The sequence below is a fragment of the Callithrix jacchus genome, chromosome 14 (assembly GCF_049354715.1).
Source record: "Callithrix jacchus isolate 240 chromosome 14, calJac240_pri, whole genome shotgun sequence".
NCBI lineage: Eukaryota > Metazoa > Chordata > Mammalia > Primates > Cebidae > Callithrix > Callithrix jacchus.
This window is the reverse complement of record NC_133515.1, coordinates 60,640,310-60,661,090: the sequence shown is the minus strand read 5'-3', so window position 1 is coordinate 60,661,090 and position 20,781 is coordinate 60,640,310. Positions and strand designations below refer to the sequence as shown.

Here is a 20,781-nt window from a genome sequence, read left to right as displayed (position 1 = left end):
TTAAAAACAATCCATTTATTGGGTTTTAAACTAGTTACACAATTGAAATAATCAGTTTGGCACTACTCTATACAGGGATTATGCCTGTGTATGCTGACACTTAAATAATGTACCAGGACCACTGCTGTGCTTAGGTCTGTATTGAGTCATTCAGCATGTAGATACTAAAAATATACTGTAGTGTTCCTTTAAGGAAGACTGTACAGGGTGTGTTGCAAGATGACATTCACCAATTTGTGAATTATTTCAACCTAGAAGATACCTTTCACTCCATAAACTTGTCATAGGCAGATGTGATGTTAGCATTGAGAGATGCACACAAAAATGTTACATAAAAGTTCAGACATTCTAATGATAAATGAACTGGAAAAAAAAAAAAAGGAAAGAAAAACCCCACATCTCAGTTTTTGTAACAAGAAAAGATAAAGAAAATAATTTAAAAACACAAAAAATGGCATTCAGTGGGTAGGAAAGCCCAAAATCACTATAATAAAGAACTACATGTGGATCTTTACAAATTACACGATGATGTTGTGTAAATGGTTGCATCTGTACAAAGTCTTGTCAATGCTATCTCTACAGTTTATACATCTCTTACATTTATATAACATATATCAAACAAGTCAATTAAATTATCAAGCCTTATTAGTCTCTCAACGATTCTGCAGGCAAAATAAAAAAGAGAGAGAACAAAATAAAAAGAAAAAAATTACAAAATGTCCACAAACACAGCAGTCTTCCATTTAGGTGGTAACAGTTTTGAGAGGGTCAAACAATAGTTGTAAAGAATACAGGGAAAAACCAACCAGTCAGGATTTTTATTGTTGTTGCTGTTTATTTTTAAAATCACACATTGAATACACACAACAATCAGAAATTTCTTCACCAAACCCCCAATTTTTTAGCAACTGGCTCTATTCAGCACCAAAAACTCCAGTCTGTGGGAGGTGCACAAATACAGACTTCACTTCTGTGTCTTGGTCGAGCAATCCATCAGGTCATTGGTTAGGTCCAAGACTTGCCCTCTTTTCCTTCCCTCTTCAAGGCTCTCCAGACCCAAGGCTCTCAAGGTTTCAGATTTACGGCCCACAGCCTGACTACCATCTAAATCTAGCAGCCATTTGGGAAGAATTCAAAATAATTTGAGATGAATAAAATGAAGGACCTGTATTACAGATGGGTATTCTCCATTCCAAGTAAATTGTTTCTTAATGAGCTCCTAGATCCTGGTCTTGGATGCCATGATCATACTGGGTAATTATTTCTAGACTGAGACTTTGTGACATTGTCAGATGCCTCAAAAAAAAAAAAAAGAAGTGATCAGTATTCTGGAAACATTTCTGGACAAGTTAGGAAACCAAATAAATAGCAACTGAGAAGCTGTGGAACGCAGACTAACGAGATCTAACACAGAAACCACCAAAATGATGAGAGCTCAGCAGAGGCAGTTTTAAAACTTGCAGAGAGCCACCACAGATGGTACCTGAGGGTGTGGAATTTTTGATGAAAAGAGCCTGAAGTGAGGACTAGTCATCTGTATCAGGGAGGAAAAAATTTCAATTAGGTAACAGGACATCCAACTCTAAAAGCCCAATGAATGAAATTCTTAATTCTTCCTATTAGAGTAGGAAGCTTCTAAGTGCTCCCTCTTTAACAGAATGGGTAAGGATCCGATGAAATATTCTCACAACTGTCTAGAACCTGGAGTCCTCAGGGCCACACAAAATGTCCCAGCTCTACCCAGGAGGCAACTAAGAATAAGATTTTTTTTCCCTTTATCTAACTATTCCCAGGCTGAGACAATAAAGGTCCAAAAGCAGTCACACATCAATTCTCTGCTTTATACCTAAAGCAGGGAGGCACAGAAAAATTTTCATTTCCAATGGCCATAGCAAAAGCCATGTTTAAAAACAAATAACCCTCCCACCCAACTTTATCTAAACATTGACATCTAAGAATGTCAGCAAAAAGAAAAAAAAAAACCTATTTCTCAGTCACCAAACCATGTGCCTGAGGATGTCATGTCTTTACATTCAGAACTTTGCTGACTTACCTTTCTATGCATAATAGCATGGTGACACAAGAAGGTCGGTGAGAACAAGCAGTTGGTCATCAGTGAATTGCTGTTTGTGTTCCTGCCAGTTGTCATGGTGAGTCCTTCGGAAATTGGATAAGGTCTTTTTTACAGTCATCTGTAAAGTAGACGAACCACATTATGTTTTAACGTCTCTGGACAATCAGGATCATACGTAGGATATTTTTAGTTAAATTACAATCCCTCTAAGACATCAGATCTCACCCATTACCAAGTGCCACCAAAACAAAAAGCCAATGAGAAGGACAAAGTCAATAGTCTTTTGAGTTACTAAAAAGCCATCATAATTTTTTATTTAACATGAGCTTCCAGTAAAACACTCTGCAATGCTATAAAAATAGAAATTTTTTCCCCGGACTTATCAGTGGCCATTTATACTAGAAATAAGAACAATAGAACAGAAATAAATTAATTCTGGGCAGATGCTCTTCCCTATATTAGCTATCCCTGTCCCTTGGAAGAGCCTATTCCTGAGGATCTTCCAATGTGATGGAGAGCTGTAAGTTGTTTCTTCCAAATGAAAAAGCTGTTCCCTGCTGAGGTCCCAGAACAGCCAACCATAGGAAGAGAGTCCTTTAGGCCTCCGCTTGAAACCAGCAGCTACAGAACAACTGTTGGTCTTCAGTCAGGGCCATAGAAACATAAAATTTATCACAATATTGACAGTACTTTACTTCCATTGGACTGGGAGGGATAGAGGCTACAATAATTTCCTCACTACCAAAAAATCTCATATACATGGGAGCAAGGTCTCTGTAATTTTTAAATAATTAATGGTGAGTAGACTAAGCCCTGGCAGAGGCAGCAGCTTTATGAAAGCAGTAGTTCAGAGAATATAGGAAATTATTATTATAGTTTTTTATAAAACATCACTGATACTACAGGTACAAACTAATAAGGAAATATTGTACCTCAATAGGCTGAGGATCATTTAGATGTGCACTGAGATTCATGAGGAGCTGGGGCATCCAGGTAGGAACATCATAAGGACTAGAAAGGACACATGCACCAAGTCCTAGCACCCCAGCATGGCGTTTGACCAACTCTGCAAAGAAAACAGCATCATATGTGCACATATTTACATGTCTCTAATGTACTTATTACAGTGAGATAAAATTAGTTTTCAATTGTGTTGTTTTCAATATGTGAATTTCTGCATTTAAAATGAATCTACAGGTATCCATATCAAAAACTTGACTTTGAGGTCAAACTGAAAATAATCCCGTATTTAAGAAATTGTTGGTCTGACACAGTGGCTCAAACCTGCAATCCCAGCACTTTGGGAGGCCAGCATTGGAAGGTCACTCGAGGCCAGGAATTTGAGACCAGCCAGGGCAACAAAGTGAGACCATCTCTCCAAAAAAAATGTATGAAAAATTAACTGGCAGACAGGCAGGGTGGCTCATGCCTGTAATCCCAGTATGCTGAGGGACCAAGGTGGGCGGATCACCTGAGATCAGAAGTTCAAGACCATCTTGGCCACCATGGTGAAACCCTGTCTCTACTAGGAATAAAAAAATTACCTGGATGTAATAGCATGTGTAGTCCCAGCTACCCAGAGGCTGAGGCATGAGAATCATTTGAACTTGGGAGGCAGAGGTTGCAGTGAGCCAAGATTGTACCACTGCACTCCAGCCTGGGAGACAGAGCAAGGCTCTGTATCAAAAAAGAAAAGAAAAGAAAAAAAATTAGCTGGGCATGGCAGTGCATGTCTGTGGTTCCAGTTGGACAAGAGGTTGAGGCAGGTGAACTGTCTGAGCCTGGGAGGTCAAGGCTGCAGTGAGCCATGTTCAAAACCACTGCACTCCAAGGAGGGCGACAGAGCAAGATCTTAACTCAAAAAAAAAAAAAAAAAAAGATTTCCATAGTTGTTCATCAATAACAGCATAATTGTACCTAGGCCTATGCAATCCCTGATTCTAAAACAATCTCCAATCAAAATCAGTGTTTTTTCTGGATGTGACGACCCTACCCAGAATACATCAATTCATTAGTTTTTTAACACACAATGTATGAAGAATATCTATTTCTTAAAACAGAGAATTGCAGCATGTCTGTGTGCTAAAGGGTCTCTATTCTTTCTGTAAAGTGCTTTCAAATCTCTCAGTTTCTCAATAAAGCTGTATGTGATCATATGTTTTAGAGTATATTACATATTACATGTGTATGGAAAGTAGGAAGCTGAAGGTAAGGAAAAGAGAATTTGAACTGGTCAAAATTGTGAACAATACCATTTGGTGTAACAAACACCTAAAAATACTTTGCACTTTACCATTAAAAAATATATATATATAATTCTCAGGCCGGGAACTGTGGCTCACGCCTGTAATCCCAGCATCCTGGAAGGTCCAGGTGGGCTCATCACTTGAGGCCAGGAATTCAAGACCAGCCTGATCAACATGGTGAAACCCTATCTCTACGAAAAAGCAGCTGGGCATGGTAGTGCACCTCTAATCCCAGCTACTAGGCTGGCAGAGGCATAAGAATCGCCTGAACCTAGGAGGTGGAGGTTGCAGGGGGCCGAGACTGTGCCACTGCACTCCAGCCTGGCTAACAGTGGAAGATCTTGTTTCGAAAAAATACATATTATAAAATGTATTTATAATATATATATTTTATATATATAATTCCAAAAAGCAAAGATACTAGAATGTACATTGATGTTTTATTGGATTCTGTTATTAGGTAACTTTGTGACCTAATTAAGACACTAACCAGCAGTAAAAGCTTTATATTCTAAACACTTCCTCTAAATTCAATAAAATTCCTACTTACTATTAACCTTTATATGTATTTTCTATTATGATTACAGTTAATGGTGGCAAGATAAGATGCATCTTTGTAATCACATTTACATTTCTCTTTAAACGTGACATAGTAGTCAGATCTTATTCTCGTGTTTATCTTGTGTCTGTATTCAATTAGACTGGAATCTCCTGCAATGACTCCGAACCCTCTCACCAAATGAATAATGAAGTACCAAATACTCCTCTCTCCAATAAAAACAAGGCTTGCTTTGTTTACTTGTTTTTTTTCTGTTAGTACATCTACACCTAAGTTCTAAATTCCAAAAACAGGTTTTTTACACCCTCCAAAATAACTAATTCTGGATCTCTCTTTTTTATGAAGCTATTTTGGTTGTGGGGTAGACTGATTATAATTAGGTAGCAGTTCTACATATGGACCTGCTTTGTATCTACCTCAGTTTTAGCTTTTGTACATTCCAAGTCCTGCTTTCTATATGAAAAGTTCCTCAAAAGAAGGGAAAACTTCCCAGTACCTAGCATAGACCTGGGCACATATAAGTATTCAATAAATATTTGTTGAGTAAGCCTGGTTAACCCTCATTCATTCCCAAAAGGATATGTGTGTTTTCTACCAGCAACGTTACCTGCAGAAGGAATGGTATCTCCTACAGAACCAGGGTCTCGCTTTCTTTTCTTAGGTAGTTTTGTTTTGCAAAGTTGCTCAAAATGAATCTGCATAGGACTGTCCATGGTGAGGAAGTTACACTGCAGCAGGCCGCTTAAGGTGGTAGCAGCCATTTCTCGAACCTGTAGAGATAATAATTTCTATTAGAACTGACATTCTAAGTCTGAGGGAATAATGGAGGATAGGGGGTACCATGGGAACTGGGGTGAAAACCTTCCTGAAATTACATGCAAATTTTGTGTATGCTCTTTGGCAGTTTCTTAATAGAGATTTCAGCAGATTCTCAAAGGGTTTGTGGCCTCATAATGGATAAAAACTACATTAGGGTTATGAGCATCAACTTTTACTTATTTTAGCAAAATTAAATTTCTCCATAAATTATCTTCCCTGCTGATAGCTCTCATCAGGGCTGCAACTGTAAAAGCAGTGCCAGAGCCTGACATTAAGATCAAGTTTTCCTAGACTCTACATCTCTGAAGGCCACTGCTATAGCTCTTTTTGTTAGCAGCAAAGACACAGACCAACCTAATTTCTGTAATTGGCATACATCATAGAGACTTACATCCCGGTTAATTTTTAGGAATTTCACAAGCTGTTGTCAGACTATAAACACAGTTTATATATACAAGTACTAAATGAAGTGTGTACACAGTCCATTTCAAATTGGAATGGTAATTCAACTTTGGGGAAACAAAAAAAGCAGTAAAAAGGCATCCCCATTTCACATATAAATTACAAATATTTCTGTTTAACATTCATGATACACAATGATAATTTTAAAAAACAAATGTTTTGCTCTGTTGCATTCCTTTAAAAGGTTGTTCACAAGTTTATCATCATCATCTGTCAAGAACATAACATTTTCTTTGCTACATTCATTACACTAGCATGCAAAATACATTATAAAATGTTTTACTGGTTGCGCTCTTTCCTATAAAGCTTATATGCCACAACTTATTTGCATATTTAACTACTGATTAGATGGCTTTCACATTCTCAATACTATGCTATAAATATTCTTAATTTGTGTAAATTTTCACATTATATATTTTCACTCGGCTAATTTTCTATTTTTTTGTAGACACAGGGTCTCACTTTATTGTCCAGGCTGGTCTTGAACTCCTGCGCTCAAGCATTCTCCTGCCTTGGCCTCCCCAAAGTGTTGGCATTACAGGCGTAAACCTCTGTGCCTGGCCTGCAGTATATTTTCTTAGATTACAAAAACTGGGATTAATAAATTTAAAGATATAACAATTTTCCTATTAATTTTATGGCTATTAGTTGCTTTTCAAAAAAGCTAGTGCTAACATGATACAAAAATGTGAACTAGCAGTTATACCTTTCACTGCTTATCACTATTACACATTTTTGTTTTCTGAGGGGAGGAAAACACTAAATTGGGAGGAGGTAAAAATGCCTCATTATTATTTCAAGTTTGCATTTTCCTGGTCATTGAGAGGTATAACTTTTCACTGTTTATAGCATGTACTGTCCCTATCTGTATACATTATTATACTACCACCACTATTCTACAAAGTCTTCATGATTCTTGTAGTCAGATATGTACGTTTTGATGTGATACCTATTAACCCAAAGGCTTAGAAAGTCATCTCTGCTCCTATTATGTTCCTATAAATAATATTCAAAACCACTTTCTCCTAATTTTTTTAACTTAAAAAAATGAAAGAGGGGAAGTTTCTTTACTATCTCAAAAGTATATTGTAATATGAGATGTTATTTATTTTTTTCTCCAAATTGCTAACAAGTGATCCCCAACACCTCCAACTGATTTATGCTCTTTCCCAGTGGTAGGGTCTACTTTTGAGATATTTTACCCCAGGGCAAATGTCTATAATTAACTTTAAAAGTGAGGAAAGAAGAATACATTTAGCCTTCTCAGCTAAAAACATACTATTTTCCTCTATTTCTAAGAATTTTCCCTTAAATACAGTAAGATTCTCTTCAAACAGTTCTCATTTATATAACATAGTTCTTTTTCCCATACTATCAATGAATAGAATTTAATTATTACTGCTTTTGGTATTACATGTTGCTTTAAAAATGTGATAGTTTTAATGAACATCATGATTATGTTTATATAACAGCTGTGTTTAAACCTCTATATTATGGAAAAAAATATAAAAATAATGTATAAGGCCAAGACAGGTAGACTGTTGAGCCCAGAAGTTTGAGACCAGTCTGGGCAACAGGGTGAAACCTCACCTCTACAAAAATACAAAAAAAGTAATTCGGTGTGGTGGCGAGTGCCCAGAATCCCAGCGACTCAGGAAGACTGAGGTGGGAGGATCACTTGAGCTCAGGAGGCAGTAGTTGCAGTAGCCGTAACTGTGTCACTGCACTACAGCCTGGGCAGCAGAGCAAGACTCGGTCTCAAGAAACAAACAAACAAAAAACCCATAAAAATGTTCTAAAAGAAGCTCCTAAAACTACATTTTTATTGCAAGTTGTATAATAATTTGTAAGAAACAATGACATAGTCTCAATTTTCCCACTCCTTTAGCATAGTTTTAAAGAACACAATAAAAATTAGAAAAAAAAATCATAGCTGCAAATATTTTAACTGAAGCCTGTTGGAGTCATTATAACCAGACTGTGAGTACCACTGGAACTAGGAGAAATTTCCATTCCTAGTTTCCTGTGAATAAATCTATTTTCAATGCTAGTAAGTATATAAAATACTGTGAGTACTACAAGAAAAAAACTATAAAGTCCACAAAATAAGCAAAATATTCACAAAAAATTACATTTTCTTTTCTTAATGCCAACTTAAGAAGTAGTATCTCATGCCATATTTACTACAACATGCTTCTTACATTAGACTGTATGTGATAATACATTATCTTTTTGTACAAAACATTAATGCAACCTCACCACAAAAGTTACCTTTAATTTCTCTACCAAAGAAAAAGAAAGAACGCCAACCTCATCTGAAGTCTACTGGATAGCAGCATCTATGTGCAGATTTTTACTCCCTTTCCAACTGCCATCATGCACATTCTCATTAGTTCCTTAAAAATCAGTAGAATGAGTCGGGCAATTATAATCATCATGCCCAATTTCTCATGGTTAATAAAACTTGGGCTCACAAGTATTATTTGCCCAATTGCAAAGACAGAATGAAAACATGCTCAATTTTTCTTCCATTTGTATTATAAGGAATCATGATTAGGGTATCAAAACTACTCACATAGAGCTATGTTAAAATTAAAGTTACTTTTATTTAATGTTTTTGAGACAAGATCTCGCTCTGCTGCCCAGGCTGAGTGCAATAGTGTAATCAAAGCTCAACCTCCAGGCTTAAGTAATCCTTCCACCTCAGCCTCCTAGATAGCTGGGACCAGAGGCACACACCATCGCATCTAGCTCATTCTTGAGTATTTTGTAGAAACAGCCTTGCTACATTATCCAGCTGGTCTCAAACTCTTGGCCTCAGGTGATCTCACTGACATGGTCTCTCAAAGTGTTCAGGTTATAAGTATAAACAACTGCACCTGGCCACAAATACTTCTTAAAAAGGGAACCATGATGGTTTTTTAAAAAAATTGACTGAATTGGCTGGGTGCAGTGGCTTACGCCTATAATCCCAGAACTTTGGGAGGCCGAGGAGGGTAGATCAAGAGATCAAGAGATCGAGACCATCCTGGTCAACAAGGTGAAATCCCATCTCTATTAAAAATACAAAAATCAGCTGGGCATGGTAGTACGTGCCTGTAGCCCCAGCTACTCAGGGGGCTGAGGCAGGAGAATTGCTTTAACCCAGAAGGCAGAGGTTGCGGTGAGCCGAGATCGTGCCATTGCACTCCAGTCTGCGTAACAACAGCAAAACTCCATCTCAAAAAAAAAAAAAATTGACCGAATTTCCATTTTCTATAAATTAAATTTTACCTCTAGTTGTTCATCCTCCAAAAGACTTATAACCAGCCACCTGATATCTTTAACTGCATCTTCATTGTTTAGGAAAATAAAGAGGTTATAAAATACCATGGTCTGGAGGTAGGTCAGTACTGTGTATCTTGCATGCCAAGAACTGCTTCTTGCTGTCTGTGAATGAGAAATAAATATAAACGATAAAAGCAGTACTGATGAAAACATGAGATGACAGTAACATTAAACCCAAACAATGTAATATTCTAATTTAACTCTATTTTCACAGGTATAGTTAGGACAAGCTCATCTTCTATTTCCTTATAAATAAAAGGTTGAATGAGGCTGGGTATGGTGGCTCATGCCTGTAATCCCAGTACTTTGGGAGGCGAGTGAGGTGGGTGGATCACCTGAGGTCAGGAGTCTGAGATAAGCCTGGCCAACACGGTGAAATCCCCATCTCCATTACAAATACTAAAATTAGCTGGGTGTTGTGGCAGGCAGCTGTAATCCCAGCTACTTGGGAGGCTGAATCATGAGAATCTCGTGAACCCGGAGGTTGCAGTGAGCAGAGATGGTGCCACTGCACTCCAGCCTGGCCAGCAGAGAGAGACTCTGTCTCAAAAACAAAAACAAACAACAAAAAAACCACACAAATGTAAAAGTCAATTTCAGAAAAGACAATTAGTCATGATTAATGGCTCTTAACTCCTCTGAGGATGGCACATTATTTTACTTTTGGTAGCAGCAGTAGGGTCTAGAAAGCAAATTATTAATGACTTAAATTCTACTACAAAGAAATAACATTTTAGGTTGTTGAAAATATTTTCCAGTGTGGTTATCAAATTTAAAATGTGAAAGCTATAGGGAGATGTCTACTTCTATATAACATGTGCAATGTCTGGATAAAGCTGACCATATGGTATACTAATGTTGCAGGCAGAAAATGTATATTCACTATAGATCTCTCTAGAATAGACCAGGTCATAGATGTGAGGAAAACAAAGGGGAACTGGCAGAAAGGAATCACCATCCCCGTTCCTCATAAGCACTTTTAATCCAAAGCACTTAATAATGAATTAGCTCTCTGCATAGTTTTGGCTTGAGTGACTTGCCCAAGGTCACAAAGATGGTGGCAGAGCCGGGCACAGAATCTAGGTCTGTTTCTTTGGTCAATATGTATGCCTTCTCTTATACTAAATGAAAATTCAAAACAAACAAAATCAGGTACTGTGTGCATTGTAGCCAACTGTGAAATTCTTAGAATGGTAAACCAAAATCCTAATCAAAAGACATAAATATTATAAACAGTCTTACTTGTTTTAGCACCTGAAGTACCAAAGGCACTTGATGAGGGTAAAGCAACCCCTGAGACATTAATGATAAACATAACTTTGCATCTCTTTTCAGTTCATCGTAGCTATTGTCATTTTCCACTGGGGCAATCTAAAAAAATGTAAAAAGGACAAAAATAGAAAAATAATTGCCATTAAGTACAAAGGCATCCTATATAAGAGATAACACATTTTTACTTTTAACAATGTTTATGGGAAATTTCAAATATATACAAAATTACAGAATAGTATATGAACCCCCATGAGCCAATCACCTCTTCAAAAATGACAAACCCATAGATAATCTTTTGTTTCACTGTTTGCTCGCCTCTGACTTCCATTCCCCAATGAAATTATTTGAAACAAATCCCTATTTTATCCTAAATATTTTGTTATTTCTAAAAGGTAACCGACATCATGACACACAAAACTTCATTAGTTATAAAGCAAAAAAAAAAAAAAAAAAAAAAAAGAAGTATTTGGCAGCACTCAGATTTCCCCTATTATCACATTCATGTGTTATTACAACTGTTTTTTGAAATCAGGTTTAACATAATGACCACATATCGTAATTACTTGGTACGTTTCATAAAGCTCTTTTGGTGCATACATTCCCTACACTATCTTTTAAAATCCCTTGCTCTGTATTTTTTTTCCTCAGAGGACAAAGGCTGTGTCTGTTGTTTTGTAGTTTCCATCACTGTGGCCTTCCCTGATTACATCCCTGCACTGATATTCCTTGGCCCCAGTAAGTTCTATAAAATGGCTGCTAGATCTAAAGGTCTGATTTTATTCAAGTTTCATTTTTTGGGCACAACATTAAGTGATGCTGTGTATTTCTTTCATTGATATTTAGTTTTCTCTTCCTGTTATAATCCATTACAAAAAGAGAGGCTTGAGAAATGGTCACTCCTTCTTCATAATTAGCGAGAATACTTAAATATACAAAAGCTTTCCCTCATTCAGAATGATTTCCCTTCTGTCCTCCAAAAGTAAATAGCAATTTTTTAAGAGTATCATTATGAATTACAACAAATCTGACAGCTGTAGCCATTGCCACTTTTGTTTTTCTTTTTTTGAGACAGGGCCTTCCACTGTAGCCCAGGCTGGAGTATCGTGGCACAACCATGGCTCACTGTAGCCTCAACTTTCTGGCGTTGGTGAATCTTCCACCTCAGCCTTCCAAGTAGCTGGGAGCACAGGCATGCACTACCATGCCCAGCTAATTTTTTTTTTTTTTTAATTTTTTTGTAGAGACTGTGTTGCCCATGCTGGTCTCAAACTCCTGGGCTTGAGCAGTCTTCCTGCTTTGGCCTCCTAAAGTGCTGAGATTACAGGCATGAACCACTGTACCCAGTACCCTTATTTGTTTTAATGAAGAAATCAGGTTTGTCTGGTACCATACTTTGATTATGAATGTATGCTGTTTGATGCCTTAAATTCGTTTTAAATCTTTTAAAAGTATACCCTTGCATATTCAGTAGGGGAAAACTTTAATCAAATTTGCTAAGCGACTCTGGGCACTAAGTTACAGGGATATCATTAGGCCAGCACAGGTAATAGAACAAGACTTAGTCTCTACAAAAAACAAAAAATAAAAAAAAGTAGCTGGGCATGGTGGCACATGCCTACAGTCCTTGGGAGGGTGAGGTGAGAAGACTGCTTGAGCCCAGGAGTTCAATGTTACAGTGAGTTTTGATTATACCACTGCACTCTAGCCTGGGTGACAAATTGGTACCGTCTGTTAAAAAAAAAAAACAAAAACCAGTGGCTCACGCCAATAATCCCAGCACTTTGGGAGGCTGAGGTGGATCATGAGGTCAGGAGTTCGAGACCAGCTTGACCAGCATGGTGAAACCCCACCCCGTCTTGACTAAAAATACAAAAATTAGCTGGGTGTGAGAGCACCTCTAACACCGGCTACTCAAGGGGCAGGAGAAGTGCTTAAACCAGGGAGGCAGAGGTTGCAATGAGCCGAGATCACACCACTGCATTGCACTCCAGCCTGGGTGACAGAGTGAGACTCCACCTAAAAAAACCCAAAAAGTTCGCTAAGGTAAATTATGTCTATTAAACACTGGACAAATCACCATAGTGAATTAATACACTCAGTTTGAACTTATTGTTAAAAAAATTACTCTGACATTTGTTAAAATCATTAGGAAAACTTTATTCGGACACATGAGGGGTAGGAGGATTCCTCCTAAACTAACTTAACAGGATTCTTGTGAAAGGCAGAACAGGGCAATCAGATACCAAGGGTGGGGGATTCTTTCTAAACTAAATTAGAGTCTTGCTAAAACTGGACCAAAGACAAGAGAGGCCAAAGACAGGACCCAAGGATGAGATGCAGTCAGAAAGAGGGCTCACAACAGCTGATGAAAGTTTGGTCAAGGAGAGCCTTTGTCATAACAAGGGCATGATGAAGTTCTTGTTTGTTTTAGGCATGCGAAGATATTTTATAATGCTGAGTTTTTAATATTTTACCTCAGTTGATATAATCCTTGGTATTTTAGAAAAAAAAAAAAAAAGATTTATTTTTGCAAATTAAAACCACAGTGAGTTATGTATTTTCACCTGTCCTATTGGCAAAAATCATGATGTTTAATATCATACTGTAAAGCTGAGTATCTGAGGAAATAGCCAATAAAGAGGGGTGTGGAGCAGCATCTAGCCAAAGCACATATTCATTTACTTTATACTGGCAATGTACATCTACGCTCCTACCTCACAGATATACTGGCAAATACATGAAATGACTCACCAAGATCTACACTGCAGCATTATTTCAAAAGCACAAGACTGGAAATAATTCAGATATCTATTGGATCTGGAGACTGCCTGGTTAAATAAACTGTAGTACATCCTTGTAGTTTAGATATCCTATTATTACAAGGTAATCCCTTAAAAATCTCTTCAGGAAAAAAATGCAAATGCATAATGAAGTATGTGAACCTCACTGTTTAACTGTCTGGCAGGATACATACTTAGAACAGTGACTTTTAAAAACAGGGTAATATATGCTTTCTGGGATGTATAAAAATCAAATTTATAGTAACTGCAACAGAAATCAAGAGCTTTCACATGAGAGGTAAAAGATACAAAAATACAAGTGGTTCAATAAAATCTTAGTAATCACAAGTTTGAATTGAAAATGTCAGTATGAGCTATTTCTCTTTAGAAAATGTGCTGTGTCTACCAAATAAGCCCAGAAACACTAATCAACTCAGTAACAATGAATATCCCCTGAGTCTGGGAGATTGCGGCTGTAGTGAGCTATGATCATGCCACTGCACCCCAGCCTGAGTGACTGAGCAAGACCCTGTCTCAAAAAAAAAAAAAAGGAAGTAAAATTGACCATTAATTACTGAACATCAATTGGTGTTATATCAAAATACATTATTTTTTAGCCCTGGCATGTGACAAAAATTACTTCATGAATTTACTTCCATTCCAGTAGGAATTGTGTTTTTAAAGGTTAAAAAAAATTACAGAAGTATAAACTCAACAAGGAGATTCAAAGCCCTGCCTTGTTGGTGTGGGTGAGGAAGAACATGGTGGAAGTAATTTAACCACATCTCCATAATGGCAGGACACCCACAGTAAAGTAACTTAAATTGGAAAATCAAAAATGAGCAGTATAAGGGCATTTCCTTAGACAAAAAGAGGTATGCAAAAGCTTAAAAGTGGTAAACTTGAGCTGGGCAGAGCAGCTCGTGCCCGTAATCCCAGCACTTTGGAGACCAAGGCGCGAGGATCACTTGAAGCCAGGAGTTTGACAGCAGCCTGCGCCACTGTTAGTGAGACCCTGTCTCTACAAAAAATAAAATTAGCTGGGTGTGGTGGCACTGGCACACAAATGTAATTCCAGCTACACAAGAGACTGAGGTGGGAGGATCACTTAAGCCCAGGAGTTTGAGGCCAGCCTGGACAATATGGTGAGATATCACCATCTCTTAAAAAAAAAAAAAATGCAGATACATCTCTTTTGCCCAGCAATTTGATACCTATGAAGTATCCTACAAATATGCTCACATGTACAAGATACTTAAGAAGGGTCAAAGGTGCTATCAACAGAAAATTGGTTAAATTTTTAAATGATGGCACAATTTTGTCATAAAAAGAAGCAATTTTGTGAACTGATATGAAAAGACAGACATGATATACTGAGCTAAAAAACAAAATCAACTTGCAGAATTAAATAATTGTTATTCAAAAAACAATTTCACAAACACATTTGTAGGTTATAGCAGAGACACATTTATATGATGGTCAAAGGTATAAAAGGACACACACCAACCAAGTCAGGGTACAAACGGTAAATACTCAACAGTTCAAATCTCTAGGCATTATAGGTAGAGTTGTTTTCCTTGTCGTTTTATTCACACCTCAGTAGATATGAGGTGATTTAGAGTTTGGGTAGTTAACTGGAGTATAAAAAAGAAGATATTCATTTGCTGGCAAGGTCTGTTACCACCAGAATTTAAGATGACTCACTCGTCTTTTGAATCAGCAGTCTCTCTTCCCACTATTATGAAAAAAATGGGTTTTTCTAATGAAATTAAGACAATATTCTCAACTACAGCATAAGCGAAAATATTCTACTAAAAATGGTAAAATTCTAAAACCTGATAAATTTTACCATGGAGATTATATACTAAACTATGTTAACCAGTAGAAAATGCTATCCATTTAGTTAGCAAAGGAATGACCTTACATTTTTCTCCTGATTATTGAAAAAATAACTTTTCTTTCTTTATTTATTTTTTTTTTTGAGACAGAGATTTGCTCTTGTTACCCAAGCTGGAGTGCAATGGCGCGATCTCAGCTCACGGCAACCTCTTCCTCCTGGGTTCAGGCAATTCTCCTGCCTCAGCCTCCTGATAGCTGGGATTACAGGCACGTGCCACCATGCCCAGCTAATTTTTTGTATTTTTAGTAGAGATGGGGTTTCGCCATGTTTACCAAGATGGTCACGATCTCTTGACCTCGTGATCCACGTGCCTCGGCCTCCCAAAGTGCTGGGATTACAGGCGTGAGCCACCGCGCCTGGCCCGAAAAAATAATTTTTCTAAAGAAATAGGATCAATGAAAAAAGGAAAAAAAAGAGAAAAAAAGAAATAGGATCAATGTGAGGTGACTGTATCCAATGTGCCACAGCATTTGTACATTCTTCTCTAAGTTTCACATATACAAAACTATAGTGGTGGATTTGAGCATTGCCTGAAGTTTGAAACTTAGGATAAAATACCTCTCCTCCCACCTGACCACCACTATTTGAGCCCTTAATTGTTCCAAATTAAAATTCAGCTAAAGAGTAGTAAAATGGTAAGTATGTACTTTACCACTAAGCTCTCTGCTTTACAGATATGTCATTTCACCCTTCTAACAATTCTGTGAGGGATACTGATATTAAACTCACTCTCTTTCTAGAAAAAGAGACAAGTTCAAAAGCTTGTGCAAGGTCACAAAGAAAGCACCTGTCACAGGCAGGATTTTTTTTTAAACTGTCACCCAGGCTGCAGTGCAGTGGCCAGATCTTGGCTCACTGCAGGCTCCACCTCCCGGGTTCAAGTGATTCTCCTGCCTCAGCCTCTTGGGTAGCTGGGACTACAGGTATGTGCCACCATGCCTGGCTAATTTTTATATTTTTGGTACAGATTGGGTTTCACCATGTGGTTCAGGCTGGTCTCAAACTCCTGATATCAAGTGATCTGCCTGTCTTGGCCTCCCAAAGGGCTGGGATTACATGTGTGAGCCACATGTCTGACCTACAGGTAGGATTTTGAACTAGGACTCTATTTACCCCAAGGCCAAGGCTTTGTAAGATATTCTTGGTTGGAAAACTTCTTCCTTTAATCTTAAAAATATGAAGACTCTTAGACCAGAATAGTCAAGTTTATATATAGAAAATATAAATTTAATACATATATATTTCAAGGTTTTTTATAGATACAACACTGCTTTTTATGGGATAGGATAAATAAGATTTTTTAACAGAACAGCCAATGTACCATATGTTTCTTACAACAATGTGTTAGCTGAAGTAGATCCAGCATTTTCACTTATGGTGATTTATCCTATAAAAAATATGTGCAAAGTACAAAAGATATGTACAAGATGTTCACTGTATCATTAATGAGGAACATGTACACCGTGTTTACCATGTGCCTGATGCTGCTTTAAGGACTTTGCATATGCAATCACCCCTTATTCTCTCAATTTAGGATGCTATTTGCTAATGGCAACCCAGGAATTGGAAAATGCACATAATTCCTTGTAATCAGACTCCACCACTCACTCCTCAATTTGGATAATGAAGGTCATGTATTAACTCATTTAATCCTCATAACATCCTCAGGAGATGGGTGGTATTATTATCAACATTTTACTGATAAACGGGATAAAGTTGAATTAGTTGCCCATGATTACATAATTAGTTCATGGGCCATGGAGATGAGTTTGATCCAGGCAGCCTGGCTCAAAACTTCATGTTGTCAATGACTCCACTCACTGCCTCTCTTGTTGTCTATCTAGTGAACAACTGTGATAAAACCAAACATCTACTACTAGAGAGCACACTGGATTTTAAATTCTAAAAGCCTCATAAGAAATACAGATATCTACTTTCTCATGTGGAAAGGTACATAAAAGATATTGATCAGGTTAATAAAAAGAAAGCTGCAGAACTACTGGCATGACCCTAGTGAGAAACAACTGTGTAGAAAAGTAGCATTTGAGGAAATATAAATACAACTATGAACAGTGGCTGTCAGATATCATACACAATTAGTCTTTTCAGTCTTACAGACTTTGTATGAGTATGTACTGCTTTTATAAACTCACAGTAATTTCAAGAAAAAAAAGACATATAAGAAAGATTAATGGTAATGGTAGTTATTTATGAATATTTCCCTTCAACTTTCTAAACTTTCTCTCAATAGGTATGTATTTCTTTTAAAAGGAGAGAAATTAAATTTACACCATTACTGAAATTTTCTACAAACTTCAAGTACCTCTTGTTGCCCAGGCTGGAGTGCAATGGCGTGATCTCGCCTCACCACAACCTTTGCCTCCCAGGTTCAAGTGATTCTCCTGCCTCAGCCTCCCGAGTAGCTGGGACTACAGGCACATGTCACCACACCCAGCTAATTTTTCATATTTTTAGTAGAAACGGGGTTTCTCCAGGTTGGTCAGGCTGGTCCCAAACTTCTGACCTCAGGTGATCTGCCCACTTTGGCCTCCCAAAGTGCTGGGATTTCAGGTGTGAGCCACCGTGCCCAGCCTTAATCTAGTCCTCTTAGATGGTTCTAATTTAGTTCATATAAAGTTATGACACATATGCTAACTGAATCATCTTTATTCGTTGTGTTTTCATCACCCTAACCTCTGAACACTGGCTCAATTCTTATACTTCTTTTTTCCCCCCATCTATACCCATCCCCTTGATGATCTCATTCAATTTCATGGTTTTAAATACCATCTATGTTGATGACACTGAAGTCTGTACCACCAGGCTGCACTGCTCCACTGAACTCTGAATGTTTACCCATTATCTTCACTTATAAGCAGCATCACATTAAAAGCATCTTCATTTAGAGGTCTTATAAGTATCCAAAATATGTTGAAAAGGGAATTTCTGACCTCCTCTTGAACTCCTTCTGTGCTCTTCAAATGGTTTAGTACACAGGTTTCTTTTAAATACTGCTCTTTATCCTGACACTCTACACATCTGATTTATGTGCAAAATAACTACGATATAATGCCTTTGTACATGTGGCCCCATTCATCATGATGGCCTAGGAGATTCTAAACCTCAATGTTAGTGTATCCAGGTAAGATGTGAGGCTTCTCAATAGCAACTTATACTGTACAGCTCTCTAATGATCTAAATTTTTCATAAACTTCAAGTGGATTCAAATCATCCTTCTACCAACCTCACTCTTACATGCTTGCCTGTATTTGTTCTGAATGAAAGAAAAGGGATGGAACCCCAGCTATCCTAACAATCATTGCACATTATGAGTTTATAAATGTTCTATATCCGCTTAGTATGTGACAGAGTAAAAATATTTAAGTACTGGGCAGACAAATCCCACATACACCAAAGACCTACAGGTAAGAAAGACTTATATACTAGCAGCTACTGCCCACTTTTATACCCCAAAAGATCCTAGGGACGTTCATGGGTATCATTCTCTGCATAGCATTCTTAAAGTATTTTAGTAATATAATCTTTGAAAGTTACTGGTACAGTTATCTGTTTGTAATTTCCTAGAGACAAAGTATACTATAGCAAATCAAAAGTTTAGTATGCCATTTGTTAATCAATCAACAATAATAAAGGCCCTCCTCCTTAGGTAATAACTGCACCGATGAAAAAAAATCAAAAAGTGGTGATGTTTGTGTAAAGCCTTTCAAATATACAATTAACAATGTTTTCTTAATCACAGCCAACCATATCATTATTGCAAACTAGATTTTGGAAACTAACGAGTCAACCTGTGACCTTAGTTGTATTAGCTGCATCCCGAATGGATGATTAGATAAAACCACTTCAAGCCATGCCTTTCATTAACAAAATGGCGTTATGTGATACCAGAGGCAAATGATTTCCTGCAGATATTTGTTAGAAACAGTTACAGGCCCTTTAACACTGTAAAATAAACACAATATACTGAATACTTTTATTTGTAGATTACATTGAGTAAAGAAGTCAGAAATGGGTATATTAAAAATTTTCTTTGTAGCTTTTAACTATCAATAGCCCCTCTAATCTGCTATTACTCAGAAAATAACCTGCTATCAGGCAAAACAATGTTCTGTTAAATTTTAATGTAACTGTCAAAATCCTGCTATCACCTAATATTAAAAACATAATTTCAACGAATATTAAACCACTATCCACTAATGATTTTCCACTGATCATTCTACTTTTTAGTGATCTAAGCAATATTTACACATTGTCTGAAGAACTTCAACCATCAGACAATGAACACAAATTCCTTATGAAGGTCAAAAGGAGATGCATTGTTAATTTCAGCCATAACCTTACCTTAAAAAACAAAGGCAGAAGCTGAAGTTGTTCTGTGACTGCTGTAGAAAAGGATCTTCCTGCACTTGCCATCAGCCATTTCAATACTATTTTGAAAACAAAGATGCAGAATAAGTCTTTGCTATTCATTTACAGACCACAAAGTAGAACAATACTGTAATGTTAGTGTCAGCCACTCTAATAGCTCCTTGATGTTACAAAAGAGATCACCTATGTTACTTCATAAATTAGACACTTATTGAGAAGCAGTATAACAGCACCCAAATTAAAATTTAAAGCTTTTGTGCAAAAAAAGATACTACCTAGAGAGTAAAAAGACAACCCACAGAATAGAAAATATTTCTAAATTGTGTATCTAATAAAGGATTGATACTAGAATATATAAAGAACTAAAACTCAAAAACAACAAAACAATCTATTCAGAAATGGGCTGGTACTACAGGTGTGCACCATGCCTGTAATTCCAGTACTTCTGGAGGCCAAGGTAGGAGGAGCCCTTGAGCCCAGGAGTTCAAGACCAACTTGTGCAACATATGAAACCCACTGTCTCTAGAAAATATTTTAAAATTGCCAGGTGTGGTGGCTCACGCCTGTAATCTTAGCACTTTGGGAGACTGAGGCAGGCAGATCACCTGAGGTCAGGAGTTCAAGACCAGCCTGACCAACATGGAGAAACCCTGTCTCTCTTAAAAAAAAAAAAAAAAAAAAAAAAATAGCTGGATGTGGTGGTAAACACCTGTAGTCCCAGCTACTCAGGAGGCTCAAATGGGAGGATCTCTTGAGACCTGGAGGTTGAGGCTGCACTGAGCAGCCTGGATGACAGTGAGACCTTGTCTCCAAAAAAAAAAGGCAGCAGAGGGGTGGGTAATGAATGACACGAGTAGATATTTCTCCAAACAAGATACACAAATGGCCAATAAAGATTCTCAATATCAGTAATCTTTAGGGAACTACAAACCAAAACCACAAGATACCTCTTC

General features: G+C 37.3%; 1 protein-coding gene and 1 non-coding gene across 14 annotated transcripts in view; both read right to left on the bottom strand.

Moving 5' to 3' along the window:
* PSME4 (proteasome activator subunit 4) overlaps positions 1–20,781 on the bottom strand; it is a 109,413-nt gene continuing 88,632 nt past the window's right edge. For 10 of the 13 annotated variants that reach the window (XM_002757750.6, XM_035272593.3, XM_035272594.3 and 7 more), the window contains 7 exons: positions 19,802–19,887; positions 10,730–10,858; positions 9,434–9,589; positions 5,487–5,649; positions 3,007–3,140; positions 2,054–2,192; positions 1–1,534 (listed from right to left, as the gene is read on the bottom strand). In XM_002757750.6, coding sequence (XP_002757796.1) covers positions 2,058–2,192; positions 3,007–3,140; positions 5,487–5,649; positions 9,434–9,589; positions 10,730–10,858; positions 19,802–19,887 — 803 coding nt within the window. In that variant the 3' untranslated portion in view covers positions 1–1,534; positions 2,054–2,057. The remainder of the gene's footprint in view (positions 1,535–2,053; positions 2,193–3,006; positions 3,141–5,486; positions 5,650–9,433; positions 9,590–10,729; positions 10,859–19,801; positions 19,888–20,781) is intronic. The other 3 variants (XM_035272596.3, XM_035272591.3, XM_078349355.1) reach the window with 1 other exon arrangement.
* LOC118147606 (small nucleolar RNA SNORA2/SNORA34 family) lies at positions 2,598–2,730 on the bottom strand. Its single transcript, XR_004734048.1, has one exon. It is a non-coding gene; the product is annotated as a small nucleolar RNA SNORA2/SNORA34 family (small nucleolar RNA).